The 20,925-nt window shown below is 37.3% G+C and overlaps 1 protein-coding gene across 11 annotated transcripts in view; it reads left to right on the top strand.

The window, feature by feature from the left end:
• The window catches only part of CADPS2 (calcium dependent secretion activator 2), a 591,026-nt gene that overhangs the window by 447,948 nt on the left and 122,153 nt on the right, over positions 1-20,925 (top strand). For 7 of the 11 annotated variants that reach the window (XM_061414557.1, XM_061414550.1, XM_061414556.1 and 4 more), the window contains exons 15-17: positions 8,122-8,185; positions 11,211-11,334; positions 13,419-13,439. In XM_061414557.1, the coding sequence (XP_061270541.1) occupies positions 8,122-8,185; positions 11,211-11,334; positions 13,419-13,439 (209 nt within the window). The remainder of the gene's footprint in view (positions 1-8,121; positions 8,186-11,210; positions 11,335-13,418; positions 13,440-20,925) is intronic. The other 4 variants (XM_061414559.1, XM_061414552.1, XM_061414555.1 and 1 more) reach the window with 1 other exon arrangement.

The following is a 20,925-nucleotide window of genomic DNA, read 5'->3' as shown; positions in this document are numbered from 1 at the left end:
AGCATTTACTGTAGGACTCAAAGCCCAAACAAGTAATACAAAACAGCAACTTGGGGAAAAAACAGACTATATGGGGGAAAAAATGGTGGAGGAGGAGGTGGGAATCTATTATTAATACATTTGGAGAGATTTGAGAAGATAGAGTGTTTATGAAACAAAAACAAGATTTAAAAAAAATCTTAGGGAAAAATAAGAGCTGTTAGAAATTGATGCAGATGGCACAAACAATACGTACACGCTATTGAGAAATTAAGTTAATGAAACCTTCCAAAAAGTAGGAGAGTGAGAAGGATAGGAAAATAGGAAAAGAGTTGGCCCTTCCTGTCCTCAGGTTTCACATCCCTGGCTGGATCGATTTGGATTAGCTGAATCTGCATGTATACAGGGCCGATTGTACTGCACCATTTTATATAAAGGAATTGAGTATCTGTGGATTTTAACATCCATGGGGGTCCTGGAATCAATCCCCCACAGATACTGAGGGACAGCTCTACAAAGACAGGAAAAATGAAGCATCTGCTTAGGCATTTCATTATCATTCAGTTCAGTTCAGTTGCTCAGTGGTGTCCGACTCTTTGCAACCCCATGAACTGCAGCATGCCAGGCCTCCCTGTCCATCACCAACTCCTGGAGTCCACCCAAACCCATGTCCATTGAGTCAGTGATGCCATCCAACCATCTCATCCTCTGTGGTCCCCTTCTGCTCCTGCCCTCAATCTTTCCCAGCGTCAAGGTCTTTTCCAATGAGTCAGCTCTTCTTATCAGGTGGCCAAACTTTTGGACTTTCAGCTTCAACATCAGTCCTTCCAATGAACACCCAGGACTGATCTCCTTTAGGATGGACTGGTTGGATCTCCTTGCAGTCCAAGGGACTCTCAAGAGTCTTCTCCAACACCACAGTTCAAAAGCATCAATTCTTTGGTGCTCCGCTTTCTTTTTAGTGCAACTCTCACATCCATACATGACCACTGGAAAAACCATAGCCTGACTAAGCGGATCTTTGTTGACAAAGTAATGTCTCTGTTTTTTAATATGCTGTGTAGTTTGGTCATAACTTTTCTTCCAAGGAGTGTCTTTTAATTTCATGGCTGCAGTCACCGTCTGCAGTGATTTTGGAGCCCAGAAAAATAAAGTCAGCCACTGTTTCCCCATCTATTTGCCATGAAGTGATGGGACCGGATGCCATGATCTTCATTTTCTGAATGTTGAGCTTTAAGCCAAATTTTTCACTCTCCTCTTTCACTTTCATCAAGAGGCTCTTTAGTTCTTCACTTTCTGCCATAACAGTGGTATCATCTGCATATCTGAGGTTATTAATATTTCTCCCATGATTTCATCATCATAAATAATAGGAATTCCAGAAACAGTTAAGGCTGAAGGTAGGAAATTATCAGTAAAGTTATTCAAAACAATTTTCCAGAATTAAGAGGCATAAGTTTTCAGGTTAAAAGAGTTCATTGAGTACCAAGCACAATGAATTAAAATAGACACTCATTAGAGTATGCTCTTAGGAATTTTCACAATCTTGGACATAAAAGTGGGGATCCCAAAGCACAAAAAAATCAAGAATCAAAATTACTCCTCAACACTGATTTCTTCTACAACAGTTTGTTGTTTGTTTTGTACATTATTTCATATTTTATTTTGAAATTATATTTATAGAAATATTGCAAAGACAGCACAGAAAGTTCCTGTATATGCATCTCCCAGGTTCACCTAAAATTAACATCTTATATGATAACTTAAAAAATTACATTGACACATACAGTAACTTATTAAAGCCTACCATGTGCCAAGCAGTGAACAGATTTTTTTAAATGATCCTTTTCTTTATCTTTCATTTTGATGGGAGGAGCAGTACTGATATTCAGAAAGCAATTCATCAGTGACTTCACAATTTTGAGAAAAAAATTATTTCCAGCCTAAAATTCTATACTAGTAAATGTCTCCATTAAGGGTAGAAAGAAAAAAAGAAAGTGAAGTTGCTCAGTCATGTTCAACTCTTTGCCACCCCATGGACTGTAGCCTACCAGTCTCCTTCGTCCATGGGATTTTCCAGGCAAGAACACTGGAGTGGGTTGCCATTTCCTTCTCCAGGGGATCTTCCCCACCCAGGGATCAAACCCGGATCTCCCGCATTGTAGGCGGAAGTTTTACTGTCTGAGCCACCAGGGAAGCCATTAAGGGTAGTGGTAGGATAATGATATTTTCAGGATATCATAAAATAATGATACTTTGAAAACATGTGCTTCCCATATTCCCTTTCTGGAGAATGAAATTTACCAAGATAAAGGAGAAGACAAAGAGGGAGAATTAAGATGCCTGCAACACGAAATCAATGTGAGAGAGGAAGGAATCTTCATAGTGGTAGCTAGGTGAGGCTCCCAAAGTGGAGTTGGGCCTAGAAAGAAAATAGTTCTGACCAGAGCAGGTCAGAAGATTCTTCAAGTAGGTCAAAGTGACAGACCATGGAGATATTTTAACATGACGAGAGAAGTTGTATTAGACTAAGTATTTAAAAACAAAATTAAAAGAGACAAATTTAGCAAAGTATTAATTATAAACAAAATAGTGGCACATAGAAAGTAATCATATTAAATACATCTCAGTTATCTAGGACATTTATGTAATTAACATAGATAGTGAATTTAGATCTAACCCACAGAAATGATGTAACTGCACCAGAAGGGTAGGAGGAACCGAAATTATGTTTAGGATGGTACAAAGTAGTCTTTAAAAAAAGCAACTTTACATCCAAGATGGAATAATGGGATGATATTTACCTTCCACCTGAAACTTTTTTAAAGACAAAATATGTGGGGGGAAAAATGCTTTTCAAGCTAGTAAATAGAAGACAATGAATAACAATGATTCCTAAGAGATGGGAGACAATGAAGAGGCCCCTTAATTGCCCTAGCTACATGGACTTCCCTTGTGACTCAGCTGGTGAAGAATCCACCTGCAATACGGGAGACCTGGGTTCAATCCCTGCGTTGGGAAGATCCCCTGGAGAAGGGGAAGGCTACCCACTCCAGTATTCTGGCCTGGGTCAAAAAGAGTCAGACATGACTGAACGACTTTCACTTTCACCTGGGCATCCCTGGTGGCTCAGCTGGTAAAGAATCCACCTGCAATGTGGGATTGATCCCTGGGTTTGATCCCTGGGTTGAAAAGATCCCCTGGAAAAGGGAGAGGCTACCTACCTTAGTGGTCATGTATGGATGTGAGAGTTGCACTATAAAGAAAGCTGAGTGCAGAAGAATTGATGCTTTTGAACTGTGGTGTTGGAGAAGACTCTTGAGAGTCCCTTGGACTATGAGGAGATCCAACCAGTCCATCCTAAAGGAGATCAGTCCTGGGTGTTCATTGGAAGGACCGATGTTGAAGCTGAAACTCCAAAAGTTTGGCCACCTGATAAGAAGAGCTGACTCATTGGAAAAGACCTTGACGCTGGGAAAGATTGAGGGCAGGAGGAGAAGGGGACGACAGAGGATGAGATGGTTGGATGGCATCACTGACTCAATGGACATGGGTTTGGGTGGACTCCAGGAGTTGGTGATGGACAGGGAGGCCTGGCATGCTGCAGTTTATGGGGTTGCAGAAAGTCGGACACCACTGAGCAACTGAACTGAACTGAACCCACTCTAGTATTCTGGCCTGGAGAATTCCATGGACTGTATAGTCCATGGGGTCACAAAGAGTAGAACACGACCGAGAGACTTTCACTACCAAGTCAGTGTTTCTAGATTATGATCCAGGAAGGAGGAATCTGGGCAGATCCCAGTGACACCCTGACTTGAGAAGACAGAGCTGAGAGTCCAGGAAGTGTAAGGCAGCCAGAGTTTTCAACTCAAAGCTCTAAAGGAAGAGAGTAGACAGACTTGCAACTATTTGCTGAGGGCCCCCCTGGAGTCTTCAGCTAAGTAGTGATCTGTGCATCACTGTGAAGAAACTGTTCGAAGTTGGACAAAGAATTATGGAAAGGATTATAAGGGATTTCTTTACACAGAGCTAGGGCTAGTTTCAGTTTTTAGTATCTAAAATAGAAGCCTAAATCATGAGCATCAGGTAGAATACAGACGATTTTGCCTCAGTAGTGGAAAAAAAATTAGCCCTGGAATAAACACTGTCATGGTCTTTCCTAAGGAGGTTTAAAACCAAGATTCATATAATAAAACTATTTCCAAGTAATTTAACTGCCTTCCAGAACAAAATTCAAGAATATTTAAAGGAATACAAAAGTTTTCAGCCACCAATATGGTAAAGCAACAGCATCTAACATCCAGTCTAACATTCTCAGCATACAAAGAAATAGTAAAATACAACCAATTAAGAGAATAAATACAAGCAAAAGTGAAAATGACACTGAAGATAGAATTAGTGAACAACAGTATTAAAATAATTACTGTTACCGCATGCCATATGTTTAAGCTGTTAAAGGCATCATGGGAAACCTACAACTAACATCATACTTAATGGTAGAAAAGGAGAATGTTTTCCACCTTTGTTCAAAAGCAAGGCAAGACTGTGTACTCAAAAATCAATAATTAATGTGGTGTAGAGTCCAGTAATAGACTCACATACATATGGTCAGTTGATTTTCAACAAATGTATAAATAATTTGCAAAGTATACTTTATTCAACACATGAAACTGACTATTGGATATCCCAATGTAAAATAATAACCTGGATCTATAGCTCACACTTGGTCCAAAATTTAATTCAAGATGGATAGACATAGATAACAAAATCTGTGTCACTGGACCAAGCACAGATGCTTAAATGAAACACCGAAATAATGATTCATAAATGGAAAGATGTTACCTTGAATTTTATCAACATTAAGAACTTTTGATCTTCCAAAGATGCTGTAAGGGAATCTCAGAATGGGAGAAAATATTTATACAATACATATTCCTCAAAAGACTTCTATCAATAATATATAACACTTTTTTTTTTTTAAGCTGCACCACATGACTTGCAGAATTTCAGTTCTCTGACCAGGGATTGAACCTAGGCCACAGCAGTAAAGGCCTAGACTCCTTGGTCACCAGGGAACTCCCCATAAATAACTCTTAAAACAATAAGAAATACAACAACCCAATAGAAGGTTGTTTTGACAGATACTTCATTGAAGATGTATGATGGTGAAAAGGCATAAAAATATGCTCAACATCATTACTCTTTAGGGAGCTATAACCTAAAGCCACACTGATTGACATAAGTATAAAATGATACAACTCACTTTGTAAGATAGTTTGTGATTTTTAAAAAATGAAACACCTAAGGTATGACCCAGCTATTCCACTTTTAGGTACTTCCCCAAGAGAAGTGATGGCATATACCCACAGAAAGACTTTGATATGAATATTTATACCAGCATTTTCATAATAGCCAAATATGGAAACAAGTCAGGTGACCATCAACAAAGAATGGATTAAAAGAAGTATTAGATTACTTCTGAGAAATGAAAAGGAATGAAATGTTGATGCATTGCAATAGCATGAAAGGATATCAAAACAGCTGAGAGAAATCAGACCTAAAAAAGTTCATACTGTATGATTTTTCTTAACGTGGAATTACAGAAAATATAAACTAAATGACAGTAAATGAGCAGTTGCCTGGGCCCCAGGTGTTGGAAGGAAACGTTGGGGGTCATGAATATGAATATTGCATTTGTTGTCATGATGGGTTCACACATGTATGCCATGCATACATATTGTCAAAATTTATCAAATTGAATACTTTATAAATATGTGTAGTTCATTCTATATCACTTATACCTCTAAAATCTATTTTTTTAAGTTAAGTACTTCTCTCTCATTGTGGAAAGTTAGTAGGATACTATCTAAAACTGGAAAATTAAAAATTTGAAATGTTTTCATGTAGGTCAGGATATGACATTTAAATACCAAAAGAATCAGCTAAAAGTTTAGAACATGTTTTCCTAGAGAAATTACTTGAAAAGTGGGATGGAACTGACAAAAACAGACAGGTTTTTCATAAAAATCCCCTTAGAAGAAGTTTCCTTTTAGGCTATGTGCATATGTAACTTTTATAAAAATAGATACTGTATTTAAATTTTTAATTTAAAATTCAAAGAAAAGAAATAGTTTAATCATTGGGCAGATCTATGCAGGCTCATTTATCTGTGTAATTAATTGACTAAAGTGAAAATCAGGGTGACTTTAATTTATTCAGATTAAGTATTAAACTTGGTTGAATTTTATTTGATAATTGAGTGTTTTTCACTTTGCTTAGCTATTAGAGAGCTATCAAAGTGGTAAAAACCCAAAATATTTATCCTGAAAAGCAGAACAAAATGATTCCCTTCTTTTCAAACTTGTTTTGTGAGGATTAATTAAGCTTCTGTATAGTTATTTTCTGTATTTTATTGATTCAGGATTACTTGTACTCTGTAAATGTGTTAAATTATTTACACATCATGGGCAGCTAATGCTAATTCAGAACATACCCAGTGGGACCTCAGAGCCCTGAAATGCTAAATGTAATCTTCGGATCAGTAACATTCCATTCATAAAATGTGTCACCCACAGGTTAATGGAAATAAACAATAGGAAAGACAATGGGTGGATTATGCAAATATACTGAAAAGATTTTAAGCAGGAGGAGGGGACTACAAGAACCCAATTTGTGTTTTATTTAAACATGGATTAAGGTTTATGGTATACAAAATGACTAAAGCTACTTTCCTAGTTTGCTAATACTCAAAAGAAAAGCACCAGTGGGGTGGGAGTGGGGGGCAGGGAACTCTGTCAAAATAAATTGGTGATATTTTTTATGTATGGGTGGGGCAAAGGGTTAAGAGGATGCAGAGAGGCAGGATTAAATGAAGGAAAATTTTAACAGTAAATGAAATGATGCACAGTATTCTAAAGAGAAATGTGAGTGGCTAGATTTATATGACACTCATTTGCACTTATCTGACACCAATGAAAGTTTCACAAAACTAAAACCTAATCTGAATATAAATTCAACTACTGCTTTGTGAGGAATCAGTCTTTCCGTGTAAAATTTGGGTCCAGTAAAAGAACTTGAGTTTAAACTATGTGTGCTTTGGAGGGAAACCTCTTCAAATTACAGTGTGAAAAATCATTCCCATGATAATTATGCCTTAGAAAATATGTCTACTGAGCCCTTGGGTAATGAATGGCAAAAGACATGGAAATGGGTAAACTTTCCAAGTTATTAGTTTGAAGGTGTCTAAGTCAGAGCAAAATGGTGCCACAATAGCCCAGCTGCCTCAAGCACTTGATCTTGAGGCGGGGCAGTGGGGAGGGGCTCGGGGGTGGGTGGATGAGTGGAAGAGATCAAGGAAGGAGGCGCTCCTGCAGGATGAAATGGCTGACATTCTGTGCTCTCTAAGTGGAAAGTGACCCTAAGAGGGACCCCTTGTAAAAAGCAGTAAACCTGGCCCTACCATGTGGCAGCTGACTTATGAGGAGCCCATGCACCCTCCCAGCTCCGACCCTCATTTCAGAATATCCACGTGGCCTGCCCTCCAGTTATCCATGTGTATGAGGATTACATGGGACTAGAAATACTTTGGATAAATGACTTCTGGCAAAAGAGCTGCAGAAGGCGGGAGGGGTGGGGTGGGGGGACGATGCAGTGACACCAGCGAAGACTGGTAAATACGAGGAAAGCTGGGGAGCTGGGACCTTGCTTCCCACAGAAGTTAGATATGTGGTGTGGGTTTCCATCTTAAAATCACACATAAATACACGAGGAAGTGGGGGAAATCATTTTATTTTATCACAGAGTTTGAATAACAGAACTTAAACAAGAAATTAGAAGGAAATGCATTTTAAGTTTCCTTTATAGGACCTTAGGGATTCCGCTTTGATTACCATATTTTTCAATGTACCTGTATCACCGAAACTTGAGAATCTTTTTCATCACAGTTTATACCTTTACCGTTTTAAGACATTTAAATCATGGGACTATATAAATTTCAGCAGTTAAAAATTTCCTGCATGGGTCAGTGCCCTTTTAACTGTGTTTTACTGTTGTCCAATAATGCCAAGTAATCGAAAAGGGAATTATTAAGCATTTTTGGATATTACATGTTTGACTCTTTTGTTCCTCCTTTTTTAAAAGATACTGTTTTCCCTTTGGACGACCTGAGGGTGCGCTGAAAGCTACACTTTCATTACTTGAAAGGGTATGTTTGAACATGACTCTGTAAGTACTATTTGCCTTCTCAATGGCTGTATAGTTACTGAACTAGGCCACGGGCCCCATTCCTTAGGAGTGTGATATCTTCTAGGTTTGTTGCGTTTTATCAGTTTATCACTTTTTCTTACTACATTCAAATTCTTCTATATCCTCCTTTTCTTCTCCAAAACCTTTCTGAAGCCTACACCACTGCCATCCTGAGTTTATAGCATCCTTTTGGTAATATCCATTTTTCCCACCTCTTGCCCCCCCCCTCAGGAAATATAGTCATTTTTTATTTCAGCTTAATATAATCATCTGTTTCTCAGACTTCACAGTTGTCTTATATTATCCCCCCTTATTTGTACTCCTACCTGTCATATTCCTCATATCTGTAAGAGTTCTCAGCATTTAATATTCACACACATATCATTTCTTTCATTCTCAATTTGTCTCAAAATTTATTTCAATTCAGTTTATGTGTTACTTTGAGTGAATTCACAAATGACAGAAATTGATGATCATAGAAGTCATGAAATTATATATGAAAAGTAAACAGCAAATAAGGCTTTTTGTCCATGTTAAAAATCATTTATTAATGGAAGTATATTCTCCACTGCTTTTTTTTTTTTGTGGTAGATTAGGTGAGAAAGGGAAATATCATTTCATCTATCTATAAAACTATTCACATGCTAGTTGGAAACTAGCAGTTGAGTAATGTGGACAAGTTTTATTCCTTATCCATATTAAAAAGTATATCTAGCGATCATCTCTGTCTCATGATTTGATTATTCTAGTCTTGATTTGTTGACTTCAGAGCACTTGTTCTTACTGATTTTTCTGCTCAAGGAATTCCAGGTAATGCATTATTTATTCGCACCTCTCTGAAAAAGCAAAAAGGGGAGACAGTGTTCAGTGATTTAAGGGTTTAGGAGAGGAGAGCTAGAACTGATGACTGAAGTGAGATCTTTGGAATACAGATCAGTGTTTCTATCTATCTATCTCTGTCTTATCCTTGATCACTGTGAATATTATTGTCATAATTATTTTACTAGAATGTTTATAATATTAAAAGTTGCATGTAACTCAGACTTTTCATAGTTTTCATTTCATCCTATGCATTAAGGTATTGTTGATGAGACAAAAGTCTTTAAAGGCAGCTTTGGTTTTTAGAACGGCATCCCATCCTGGGTACCCAGCGCAGCCTGGCTATGTGCTGGTTTCCATGGCAGAGCTACTGTCCTTCCCCCAGCAGGGAAGAGTTAGTAATAGCAGAGATGCCCTCATGCCCTACACTGACAGGTGGCAGAATGAACAGTGACCTTTATTTCAATTATAGTAACTAATCATGTCTCTTACTGAATTGAGGAAATGGTAAGGGCTATTTCTTCATTTTCATGTCTGTACTTACTGACATCTTAGAAAAATAAAATATGTGTGTGAATTGTTGATACTTACAATGCCTTGAATAAACATGGGGAGGAAGCATGAAACATATGCTATACCTCCCTTTTGCACTTGCCAGTCCTTTATCTGTACTTCTCCAGGAAAGGAGATTCAGTTTCCCCACACACACCTCAGACAGTGTCCAGCTTCTAGATACTATGAAATACTGCCTGATTTTAACATTTTAAAGCTGTTACTGTTATTTGAAAGCTTGGCACCATGGGGAAAGTCTAATAGTAAAGTCTCATCTTAAATTTTAGTAGTAATCACATTAAAAAGAATAGTGCCTGTTAATGCTTTAACTGTAGGCAGAAGGATTTTTTTCTGTGTGGTAATAAAGAGTCTAATGTGCAGTTCTAGTTAAAGTGCCGAATATATGTCAGTGTGTTAAAGATTTTTAATATGAGAATATGAAGAAATTTTAATTTGATAGGAAAGGGAAGTTTTAAGTGATAAAATTTGCTGTTTTAAGAAGGAAACCTTGCCTGACAAGATGAAAACGTGTTGTCAAGGGTCACCAGTGCTAGAATAATTGAATGAATTTGAGATTAGAAAATCCTTAGTGCCGAGGCTGGTCAAAATAGAATGATATAATGAAGCATGAAATGGATGTCTTCATGTTCTTTTAATATTTTTTTCAAAGTGAAAAACTGATAGAGTAATAAGAACATTTACAAAAGTATTGTCTTCTTTGTGTTAAGATTTTGCTATACCTGTATCTTGTAGAATTTGAATGGAAGCAAAGCAAGAAAAATCACATTACTTATAGGGAAGATAGAGTTTGACTAATTGTATAATTAAAACTTACTGTAAGCAGTTTTTTTATCACTAGGAAAGTTTTAAGGAAAACTGTCAAGGAGTCATTATAAAAGTACTTAACTGAGTTATATTTTGAATTCTGTATATAATTGCATTTTCCATTTGCCAACAGTAGTACTTGTAAATGGAAAATCTAAAAGTATAATTTAGGAACCCATAATAATAATTTAGGAAAGTAATCAGTTTTTTATTGTTGTTTTTTTTTTTTAATTTCAGAAAGCTTCCTTTTGTTTTGACATTTAATAGTCCTTTCATTTCACTAAGACAAAGAAGTCCCCCCTTCCCCTCCCCCAGCCTCCAGCAGATCAAAGTAAAGTAAAATTAGTAAGAGTAGAGATCTTGATTTTTGTAGAGTCTGTAAATAATGCTTATTTTAATGGAATTTGTGTTTTCATGTATATTGCTCCAAATATTTAAGGATTTTAAATCAAGGATGTACAAGGTAAACTTTGCACAAGGACAAAAGTTTCGTCCCAAGGACCGTAACCCTCATCTGAAACAGCTGCTCTAGTGGCTTTGTGTTTCCCTGGAGGAAGAGTGACAGTCACACTGAATGGTTGCTTGGCCTATGGGAGTTTTTGATGTCCTTACATGAGGCTTAGACAGGAGGAGCCAAGACTCAGAGGTTACTGCGCAGTTGTGAAGTGCCTACTCATTGCCTCCCCTGAGGTTACCTAGGACCCCTTCCTACTAATAACGTTTAGGACAATTTGTGTACTTGCTTTTCATATTCTATACAGTCTCTGTCTTTCTCTTTTTCTCTCTAGGTTTTAATGAAAGATATTGCCACTCCCATACCAGCAGAAGAGGTGAAAAAAGTGGTCAGAAAATGTCTTGAGAAAGCTGCCTTGATCAATTACACGAGACTCACAGAATACGCCAAAATAGAAGGTCAGTGCAGTGAGCAATTGCTGAAGTGGCCGTGAGAGCCAACAATGCCTATTAACTGCATTTTCTGTGAGAAGTCCTTTCCTTCCCTGAACAAACCTGTGCCATGGCAAAGGGAAATGTCTCATTAAAATCTCAGCTGGTGAACTGAAGAGCTTTTTCCTATTCATTGCTTTAATATGCCTCCTGGGACTCTGCTTGAATGAAAGACCCGGGATTCGTGCTTAAGTTGTCCTTTGTTCTTATTTTGAGTTTTGAAGAAACCAAAACGTGTTTTCATGGGTTGTATTTTTTGACATTACAGTGAGTATGTCTAACATTTAAAGGATGGGCAGTGTATTCATTCTTGGTCTGTAACAGTGTAGTGTTACATAATTTCATTTTCGCTTCTGCAGCATCTCAGAGAAAAGAGGAGACTTGTTGATTATGGTGAGGGCTGAAACAAACTGATAGAATGTTCTTGCAACTTTTAATTGCTTACAATATACTGATGCATTTGAAAGATTAGATCTCTTGAGAGGATTGTGCATTTTTTCTCTTTCTTCAGGTTTTATTCATTAAGGATAATTATTCATTTTCTTCATTAAGGTTTAAGATGCTTAGAAATACATAGATTGAAATTTGTGGAGAAGTCACACAATCAGCTCTTATCTAACCGTCGTTTGACTGATATAATTAAAAGCAATAGAAATGACCTCAGATTCTCTAATTATCATAAAACTAGCTTGTGTAATACATGTAGCTTTAACTTAGGGAAGAAAAAGTTTATGGTGTTAAATAGTTATCTCTAAAAATAAAAAATAATTGTCCATTAGAAAAAATTTTAATGACTTCTAATATAAAAGTGTACTTAATGAATTATAAGTTTATTAGTTGATATTATGATAGATTCATCAAAATTGGGACGGTGAAATAGATGATTATAATTGGCTGTGTTATATCCTTTTTTCTCTCCAAACCTGATCAGGCTTTCTAACGAGCACGTGATAACCAGCCTCCTGAGTGATTAACAAAAAAGCCATCCCATCACTATAGCAACCAATATTATATCACGAGAGTAACAACATGAGACCTCCTTAGTTACCAGTTTAACATCATTAATTATGATATCATGTTGTGTTAAAGCAAAAGCGATGAATATTAGATCATTTGGGGAAAGTAGAAACAGATTGGTTTTCACATTTTCAATACTCATCCAAACAATTTTCATGTTTTGGGAATATTTTGGGCTTTGTGAACATGGATTGAAAGAAAATATATATAAATAGAGATACTAAAACTTTCAAGTTTGGCAAAGAGAAAAAACTTGTGGATAACCTAAGCAAACACAATATTGTTTTATCCAAATATTATGAACCTTGTACAAAAAAACTTTGAGAATCCTTTTGGTTTTTACTATTTTAGTTAATATTTTTGACCATTATCTTATCCAACATTGGTCTTAACTATTTTAGTTAATATTTTTGACCATTACCTTATCCAACAATATTGAAAAAATATGCCATGTATTTTTAATTTTATTTCTGTATTTATTTTCTAGTTGTAGAGTCCGTTTTAATATGGACAAATGAAAAACTTTCTTTTATTTATGCAGAACCGTGGGCTTCTTTCATTAATCAGCTAAATAAACACATCAACAATGTGATCAGAAAGAAATGGTTATTCTGAATCACACACAAAAACAAGTCTGTGTTACAGAACAGCCTAAAATAGGGTCCAGTGGGGTGGGAGCAGGGAATTCTCCCACCTGTTCCTTTCTAGAGTCATCCCTCTCAGAACATTCTAGAAAGGGGATCTTAGAAATCTTGTCAGGTAGGACTGCTGAGCAGTCTCTTTTCCAAAAAAAAAATGCATGCTTATTAGATAAGGAAAACTTTTATGCTTTTCATTTTCTCCCTTTCCCCTCTTTTTTTTTTTTTGTATCTTCAAAAATAGAGTTTTGCTTCATACTTAGGGTCAGACCAAGAACAAACTCAACTTTAAGTTAGAAATTGGAAGTGGGCTGATTTCTTTGCTTTTACGTTATGCAAGTGAGTGACATGGACAGACTTTGCTTTTCTCCTTAATTTTCTTCTCTTATGTTTTAGGCCCAGCAGAAAAGGAAACAGGTAATAAATGTTTGTGCATGCGTGTGCCGTTATTTCTAACGTGGGGGTGTTATGTTTTGATATGGACGAATAGCTCTTTCCCTTTCAGGGGTCTTGTTTGATCACTTTGAATAAGATACGGAAAAGATTTTGACTTTTGTTGGAGCTATTGCTAATGCTTTGTAGGGAAAATACAGGCCATTTATCTCTGCAGAAGTTCAGTACTATTTTTTGATATGAGTTCAAAGCAATACATGTTAGGCTGTATTAATGTTATGCATCAGGTTTTAAGCATGTACACTAATCTTATTTGGAGCTGTCGCCAATATTTGAAGGACTCTTACAACTAGAAAAAAGGACCATCTTCCTTTCGTCATTCCCGGAAGATAACCTGAGATTAAAAACATATAATGCTGTTAAATAAAAAGTAAGCTGCTCTTACCTTTGCAAGTTGTTCATCATAGCAGAGGTTATAAAACTCCATCCTCAAGAATTTGCTGGGAAAGAGTTCTTCTCCAGGTCTCTAAGGTTTTTTAAAGGTTTTGTTACTTTTGTGTGTGTGCATACCACTTTTTGCCATTGTAATTAATTTAATTACAGGGGCCATTGTGAGTTCATCCCATCCATCTCTGCTTCAGATTCTTGCAGGCAAGGTCTCTACTGCAATTGTTCACTGTTTTGTCTCCTACACCCAGCCCATGACACAAAGTAGATACTCACTACTTGGAGAGAGACAGAAGGGCCATTAGTTAGTTCCACCTGAAAACAGAGGTGCTTGAGACAAGTGATGGACCTTTCTAATGCTAGTTTTCTCATCTTAGTCAAATTTTGCACGCAGACTTATAGACAAGTTTACTTGGGTTGTTTTTAACTGAAGTTTTCCATTCAGGACACTATTTCATTTTTGTTTTTGCCTACCTTCAATTCTCTTCCAGTATTTGACCTCAGAAAGTGTCAGGAACAAAACACTCAGAGTGAAGAAAAGGGGAAAGAACACACCTACAATGATCGCTGAAGTGCACTTTAGAAAAAAATGAATTCGGAAAAGAATATGAGACTCTCCTCCCTTTTCATGACAGCCCATTGTCAGAGCCACAGTCCCATGCTCTTTAACAAACTTTTTCAAAACCTTTGAGAGCATTTTATCCCCCACATTTCTGTTGAAAATAGTTTTTACGTAGTTTGCAGACAAGAAGTCCAGGGTTGTCAGTGGTTTTCCCGTTTGCCACAGAGTAAACAAGTCAGCCAGCTGGGACTAGAGTCAGGTGTCTTGATCCCCAACCTACAGTGGCTACGCTTCGGCCCCCGTGAAATGAGACGGGGTCACAGTTCGCCTTGGTAAGAATGGAGCAGAGGTAGTTGCCCTACTTGTGAAACTTGCTGTCCCCTGCGCACTCACTTCCACCAGATAAAAGTCAGTCTTCCCTTCACTTGTGTTTAATATCCCTGCCATTTCTCAGCTGTCTAGGCTGCAGACTCTGGGAAAAGACTTTTTAAAAATTAAATGCTTGCATAGAAAAGAGAAAAAAAATCGGTATAGTCTCAGTAGTTTAAGTGAATGGAAGAGAAAGATACCCTCCATGAAAGACTGTTCTGAAGTAACAGAAGAGAGGTTTTTAAGAAATGTAGTTATATTCTTCTAGTTGCATTGGGTTGCAAGTTAACAGGGTTGCTTAGTAAATGTTCTTGGAGGTACTTTTAACAGTGAGTAAAAATGAGAGTATCAGTTGCATGTGGAGGAGCTTAAAAGCTTGATAAAACTTTGAAATAATACTCTCTTGAGCATTATAATCATTATCCTTAGTTAGTTTGTACGACGCAAAGAATAAAATTCATCCAGGGTTTGTCATCATTTTGTCGTCTATTGACCTGCCTGTTGCCCCAGGGGTTTTTCATTTGTACTGCTTCAATAGTTTCTTAAACTGCTCTTCAAAATAAATATTTTACAGATGAGGCAACTGAGACTTTAGAAAAAGTCAGCAACTTGCATGAGGTCATGCTGCGATTAAAATTCAGCAGACCTGAGATTTGCACCCCTGTTCCTCAGTCACCATAGCCCCCTCCATGCTCTTCCTCTGGCTTCCCTGCCTCCAGGGCTATCTGATCCAAAGTCATGACATTTTCTGAGAAACCACTTACATGCATCACAAAAGCCAAGGGTTATTTGTACAATCACTTTTTCCAAAAATAATATTTAATAAGAGGAAACAGTTACATGCTGGGCACTATTCTAAGCACTTTACATGGATCCATTTATCCTTTACAACCTCTCTTTACAGTAAATATTACTTTTATTTTAAATATTATTTTTATTACCTTTTAGAAAACAGAAGCAGAAGGGTAATTATCTACGAGCTGGTCTCTGGTCACATAGCCAGTAAGTGGAAGATTAGAACCCACTGTCTACCTATTAAGCTGTCTTCATATTTTCCCTGCGTCTTCCTTCCTCTCCATTTTGCACCTGGTTAAAATGGACATATGAAATGGAACATTGCTGCCCATAGACATACAATGAAAGCCGTATTTGTAACTTAAAATTCTTTGGTAGTTGTATTTAAGAGGTATTTTAAAAAGCAGTGAAATTACTTTTAAGATTATAGGTTATTAACCCAATATATCCAAATATTACCGCACAAAAAATATATTCAGTATACACAGTTATTACAATATTTTACATTCTTTTTTTCCTATGATGTTTTTGAAATCCGGTGGGTCTTTTCCTCTGCCAGCACACCTCCATGAGAAGTAGCTACTCATCCATATCACAGTGACCAGTGGTTGCTGAACTGGACAGCACAGGTCTCTGGTGGAAGGCTAAGAGGACTCCAGAAACTAAATCTTTATTTTCCCTGACACTTCTAAAGTGTCAAATGTTGAATGTAATTAAAATGTGCCACTTCTCTACAACCCCGAATGATTCTCCCTTATTTTTCTTTATAACCCATATGATCTAACACGGAAGAGAGTTATTTCATCCAGCTATTGTCCCAGAATGTCAGCCCCTCCCCGTCAAGGGCAGGGCTTGTGTATTTCAAAACTGCTGTATCTCTAGTGCTGAAAAAAGTGCCTGGTGCATTGTTACTCGATATAAACTTTATTGAATAAATGATTGAGTTTATGGCACAGTGATCAGACTCTACAGTAGAGAGAATATCTGTAAACTAGCAAGCTGGCTTACAAAAGGTCATTCAAACCAACCCCTGAATAGTTAACAGTATAGAGCAAAAACGAACCAGTGATTTAAAATAACAAGATTGGAAAAATTAAACCAGAATTTCATGCCCTTTATTAGGGTGGAGGTTGGGGGAGGCATGGTGAAGAGGCTTTGGATCACACAAGCCAGAAGTTATAGACAGCAATTGTATTAATTACAGCTAGTAATCTAACCTGTTTCAGTAGTTGTTTCTATAATTTAGAATGATGTTCAGTGTTTGACTCATAATTCTCATCCTTGGGAATTCTTCAAATTTTCCATTGGCAGCACAGATTTGAAGAGAAAAAGGAATTTTACAACTTTATATTAGATGAAATAAAACAGATGAGCCCTCTCTAAATGCCTTCTTTCCTTCTTGGAAATTACTTATATGAGTTTTATGAGAACACATTTGTAATTCATTTGAAGAACCTAAAATTTCTAGAAAGCAATTTTTTGTTGTTGTTGTTTGAGATTTACACTGTTGCAAAATCAGCTAGTTTCCTCTTTGGTTGAATTTTACCCCTAACTTTTTGTATAATAGGATCATTTTTATTGATAATCCAAGGTTGAAGATGATACTGAAACTAGGTTTCTAATTGTGTGTGTTTTTCTAATCCCATGCCTTATTAATGCAAATTAGTTATTTTTAAAGAAGAATCCATTTGTTCTTTAATTCGAGGAATTTTTTTAATGGACAGAAACAACTATAAAATGTCTAATAACCATCTCTGCTTTCTCCTAAAAACTACATAACATTTTGTGACTTACAATAAAAGAGAAGGAAGACCTCTCCTTAGAGCTTGCCTTGACCTGAGATGTTTTACATCAGTTTGGTACCTAAGCTCCTTGTAAATCTCAATACGTGGAGGTGCCCTGAACAGAAGGTAGCATGGAATGAACACGCAGAGGCTTTGTGCAGTGAGGATCTGTCTGGGCCCTTGTTGCCAGGTTCCCGGCTCTAACCCCGTAGTGCTCTCATTTTCAAGGTCTCAGTTGAACAGGAGAGACGTGCTTTCCCAGAGGGCCGCGCTGCTTGCTTTCTTTGAGTGGGGAAGTTGCACTGCAGCTCTCCTTACGTCATTAGGATGTGTTTGCCATCTGGGTGGCATTTTAATTTAGCACTTCATTGTCAAAGTGGAGCGGTAAATAATAAATACATGAAACCAGTAAAGTATCTGCCTGCAGTGCAGGAGCCCCTGGAGATGCAGGTTTGATCACTAGTTGTGGAAGATCCCCTGGAGGAGGGCATGGCAACCCACTCCAGTATTCTTGCCTGGAGAATCCCATGGACAGAGAATCTCCTGGACAGAGGAGTCCATGGTGTCACAAAGAGTCAGACACAACTGAAGCAACTTAGGACGCACGCACATTCTACTTAAGGACATGTGTACAGAAGTAAGTATATAAACTGCAGAGTTGATGAAAATTTTTTTGTTAATGAATAATTTCTTTCTACTATTTCCAGGATAACATAACAGTTTACTATCATCAAAGTTTTTTGAGTTTCTTTACAAATTTGATTTTTAAATTTTTGAAGGATTATGTGTTACCATGAATTCAGGCTAGAATGTCTAAGTAATAGACCTGAAATCTTGCATTCCCATAAACCCTGACAACACTTTTCAAGAGGTAATTTGTGTACTAAAAGAAACAAGTGGAAATTCAATTGTTAGTTTCTCAGTCATGTCTGACTCTTTGCAATCCCATCGACTGTAGCCTGCCAGTCTTCTCTGCCCATGAAATTCTACAGGCAAGAATACTGGAGTGGGTTGCTACTCCCTTCTCCCGGGGATCTTCCTGACCCAGGAATTGAATCTGGGTTTCCTGCATGCAGGCAGACTTTTTACCATCTGAGCCACCAGGGAAGCCCAAAGTCCTTGCCTTGAAAATAATAAAATTAAAGAATTGAAGAATTTCTGTCCAGCTTTTAGGACAATGTGACTTGGACTCTGGCATCTTGGCCTGCAAGTAAAAACCTCAGTGACCATTTCTACATCTGATAATTTCAAATGATGGTTTAGGGACAAATTGATAGATACAATTTCTGACTCTAAAACAGAATGACCTGTTGTCATTTTCTTTAAAATATTTGAGAAAATCATATAAATCTATAAAGTTTTTTTTTTTTTTTGAGCTACTCTGATTTAGTATCACTGATTATCTAGATAGGGATCAAATTAAAATTCATTTTTGCACTATATATAAGGAAAAGCTGTGAGAATTTTTCAGGTAGTCAATAAAATATTTAAATTAACTAAGAAGATAATTGTTTTCTGATAGCTATAAATTACTTTGATTCTATCAGCTAGGATGATACAATTGAAATGTTAATTTTAAACTATTTTTATCAGTATGTCCTTGTCAATATATTGATGTCTTTCACAACTCCTTGCCACACCATTAACCTTATTCTATATGATGCATGTACAGAAGGTATTAAGACCATATTCTTTTTTAAGTATTATGCAAATAATATAAATTCATTTTGACTATTTGCACATCTGATCTGGAATAAATGAGGATTTCTAGTATGTTTATTTGCCCCAACTTTTCTCTCGCACCAACTCACTAGGCACTCAAGATAAGCAATATAAAATTTGCGTTCATGTCAGTTAGCCAACTGATGACAATGTTGGCAGATTCGTTCCATATATCCAAAGCCAGTTTGGGAACATAACAGGCAGGAGTTGCAGGGATTATTGACTAGAAGAGGCAAGTGAAGGCAAAGCTTTAATGTTCTGTGTGTATCTTCCGTCAGCTTAGGACAGAGTACAAGTGTGTGGTACAGTTGCTCATTAGCTCTCTGTACACTCAGGTCACTAACCAACTAAGTGAAAAGTCAAATGAAGACATGAGGTGCACCCCTGTATGCCAGTGGCAGCATGATGGCAGTGCTTTCAACACTCCTGGGACCTCTGCACCCACTGTTTATCCACAGCTTTAGTTACCAAAGGACAAGGGTTCTGACAAAGCATGGAGACATTTCTTTTCAACTTTTTATTTTATATTGGAATACTGAAGCTGAAACTCCAATACTTTGGCCACCTGAAGCAAAGAACTGATTCATTTGAAAAGACCCTGATGCTGGGAATGATTGAAGGTGGGAGGAGAAGGGGACGACAGAGGATGAGATGGTTGGATGGCATCACCAACTCAATGGACATGAGTTTGAGTAAACTCTGGGATTTGGTGATGGACAGAGAGGACTGGTGTGCTCCAGTCCATGGGGTTGCAAAGAGTCGGACACAATTGAGCGACTGAACTGAACAGCTAGTTAGCAATGTTGTAATAGTTTCAGGAGGACAGCAAAGGGTCTTAGCCATGCACATACATATGTCCATTCTCCTCCAAACTCCCCTCCCATTCAGGCTGCCATGCAACATTGAGCAGAGTTCTCTGTGCTATACAGTAGGTCCTTGTTGGTTATCCTTTTGGAATATAGCAGTGTGTACATTTCCATCCCAAATTCCCCAACTACCTCTTTTCCCCATTCTTCCCCCACTGGCAACCATAAGTTTGTTCCCTAAGTCTGTGAGTCTGTTTTTGTTTTGTAAATAAGTTCATTGTATCATTTCTTTTTAGATTCTAAATATAAGGGATGTCATAGGATATTTCTCTTTCTCTGTCTGACTTCCTTCACTCAGCATGACAATCTCTAGGTCCATCATGGAGACATTTCAGAACACTTAGCCCTGTCTCCTCTAAAATTAGTCCTGGGTCTGCATTCCTCTAATGTCCTTTCTGATTGACCTTCATTTAGTTCTGGGAAAGCATTAGTATGTTTTGCTCCATCTAGAGCAACTGTTGGCTGCACTGTCATGCTACCCTCTGCTTTTGGCTTCTGTCCTTTATATTGGGGTTAATATTGCCAGTGCTGAATGACTTGTCATGCCATAAAGTCTTTTGTGACCTAAGTGAGCAGAACTTTTCCTTGATCATCAGTCTCTTTGTCAATGTGTCATCCATCTTTTTTTCAGTTATCATTTTATTCTGTTTTAAGTGTGAATTGCAATAGATAAGGACAGTTTCAGAGACAGTCATAGTGTATTCCATATATAAAAGAATGAAAACCTGAGTCAATCATGAACAATGTTCTCTTTCCAGATTAGGCTATCATAGGAACATGACCCTAAGTCTCAATGACACCTAAATTTAAGATTTTTTAAGGGCAGTACCTTTTAGTCTTATAAAGGGCATAGCAAGCCTCAGCTTTCTAGCTCTGTAGCTGCAAACTTCCTGTTACTCACACCCACTTGTCTCTTCTCTTCCGCATCATCAGGGGATGAGATGAGTTATCTTCTCTTCAAGGCC

This window comes from Bos javanicus, chromosome 4 (assembly GCF_032452875.1).
Source record: "Bos javanicus breed banteng chromosome 4, ARS-OSU_banteng_1.0, whole genome shotgun sequence".
NCBI lineage: Eukaryota > Metazoa > Chordata > Mammalia > Artiodactyla > Bovidae > Bos > Bos javanicus.
This window is presented reverse-complemented; position numbering and strand designations above follow the sequence as displayed.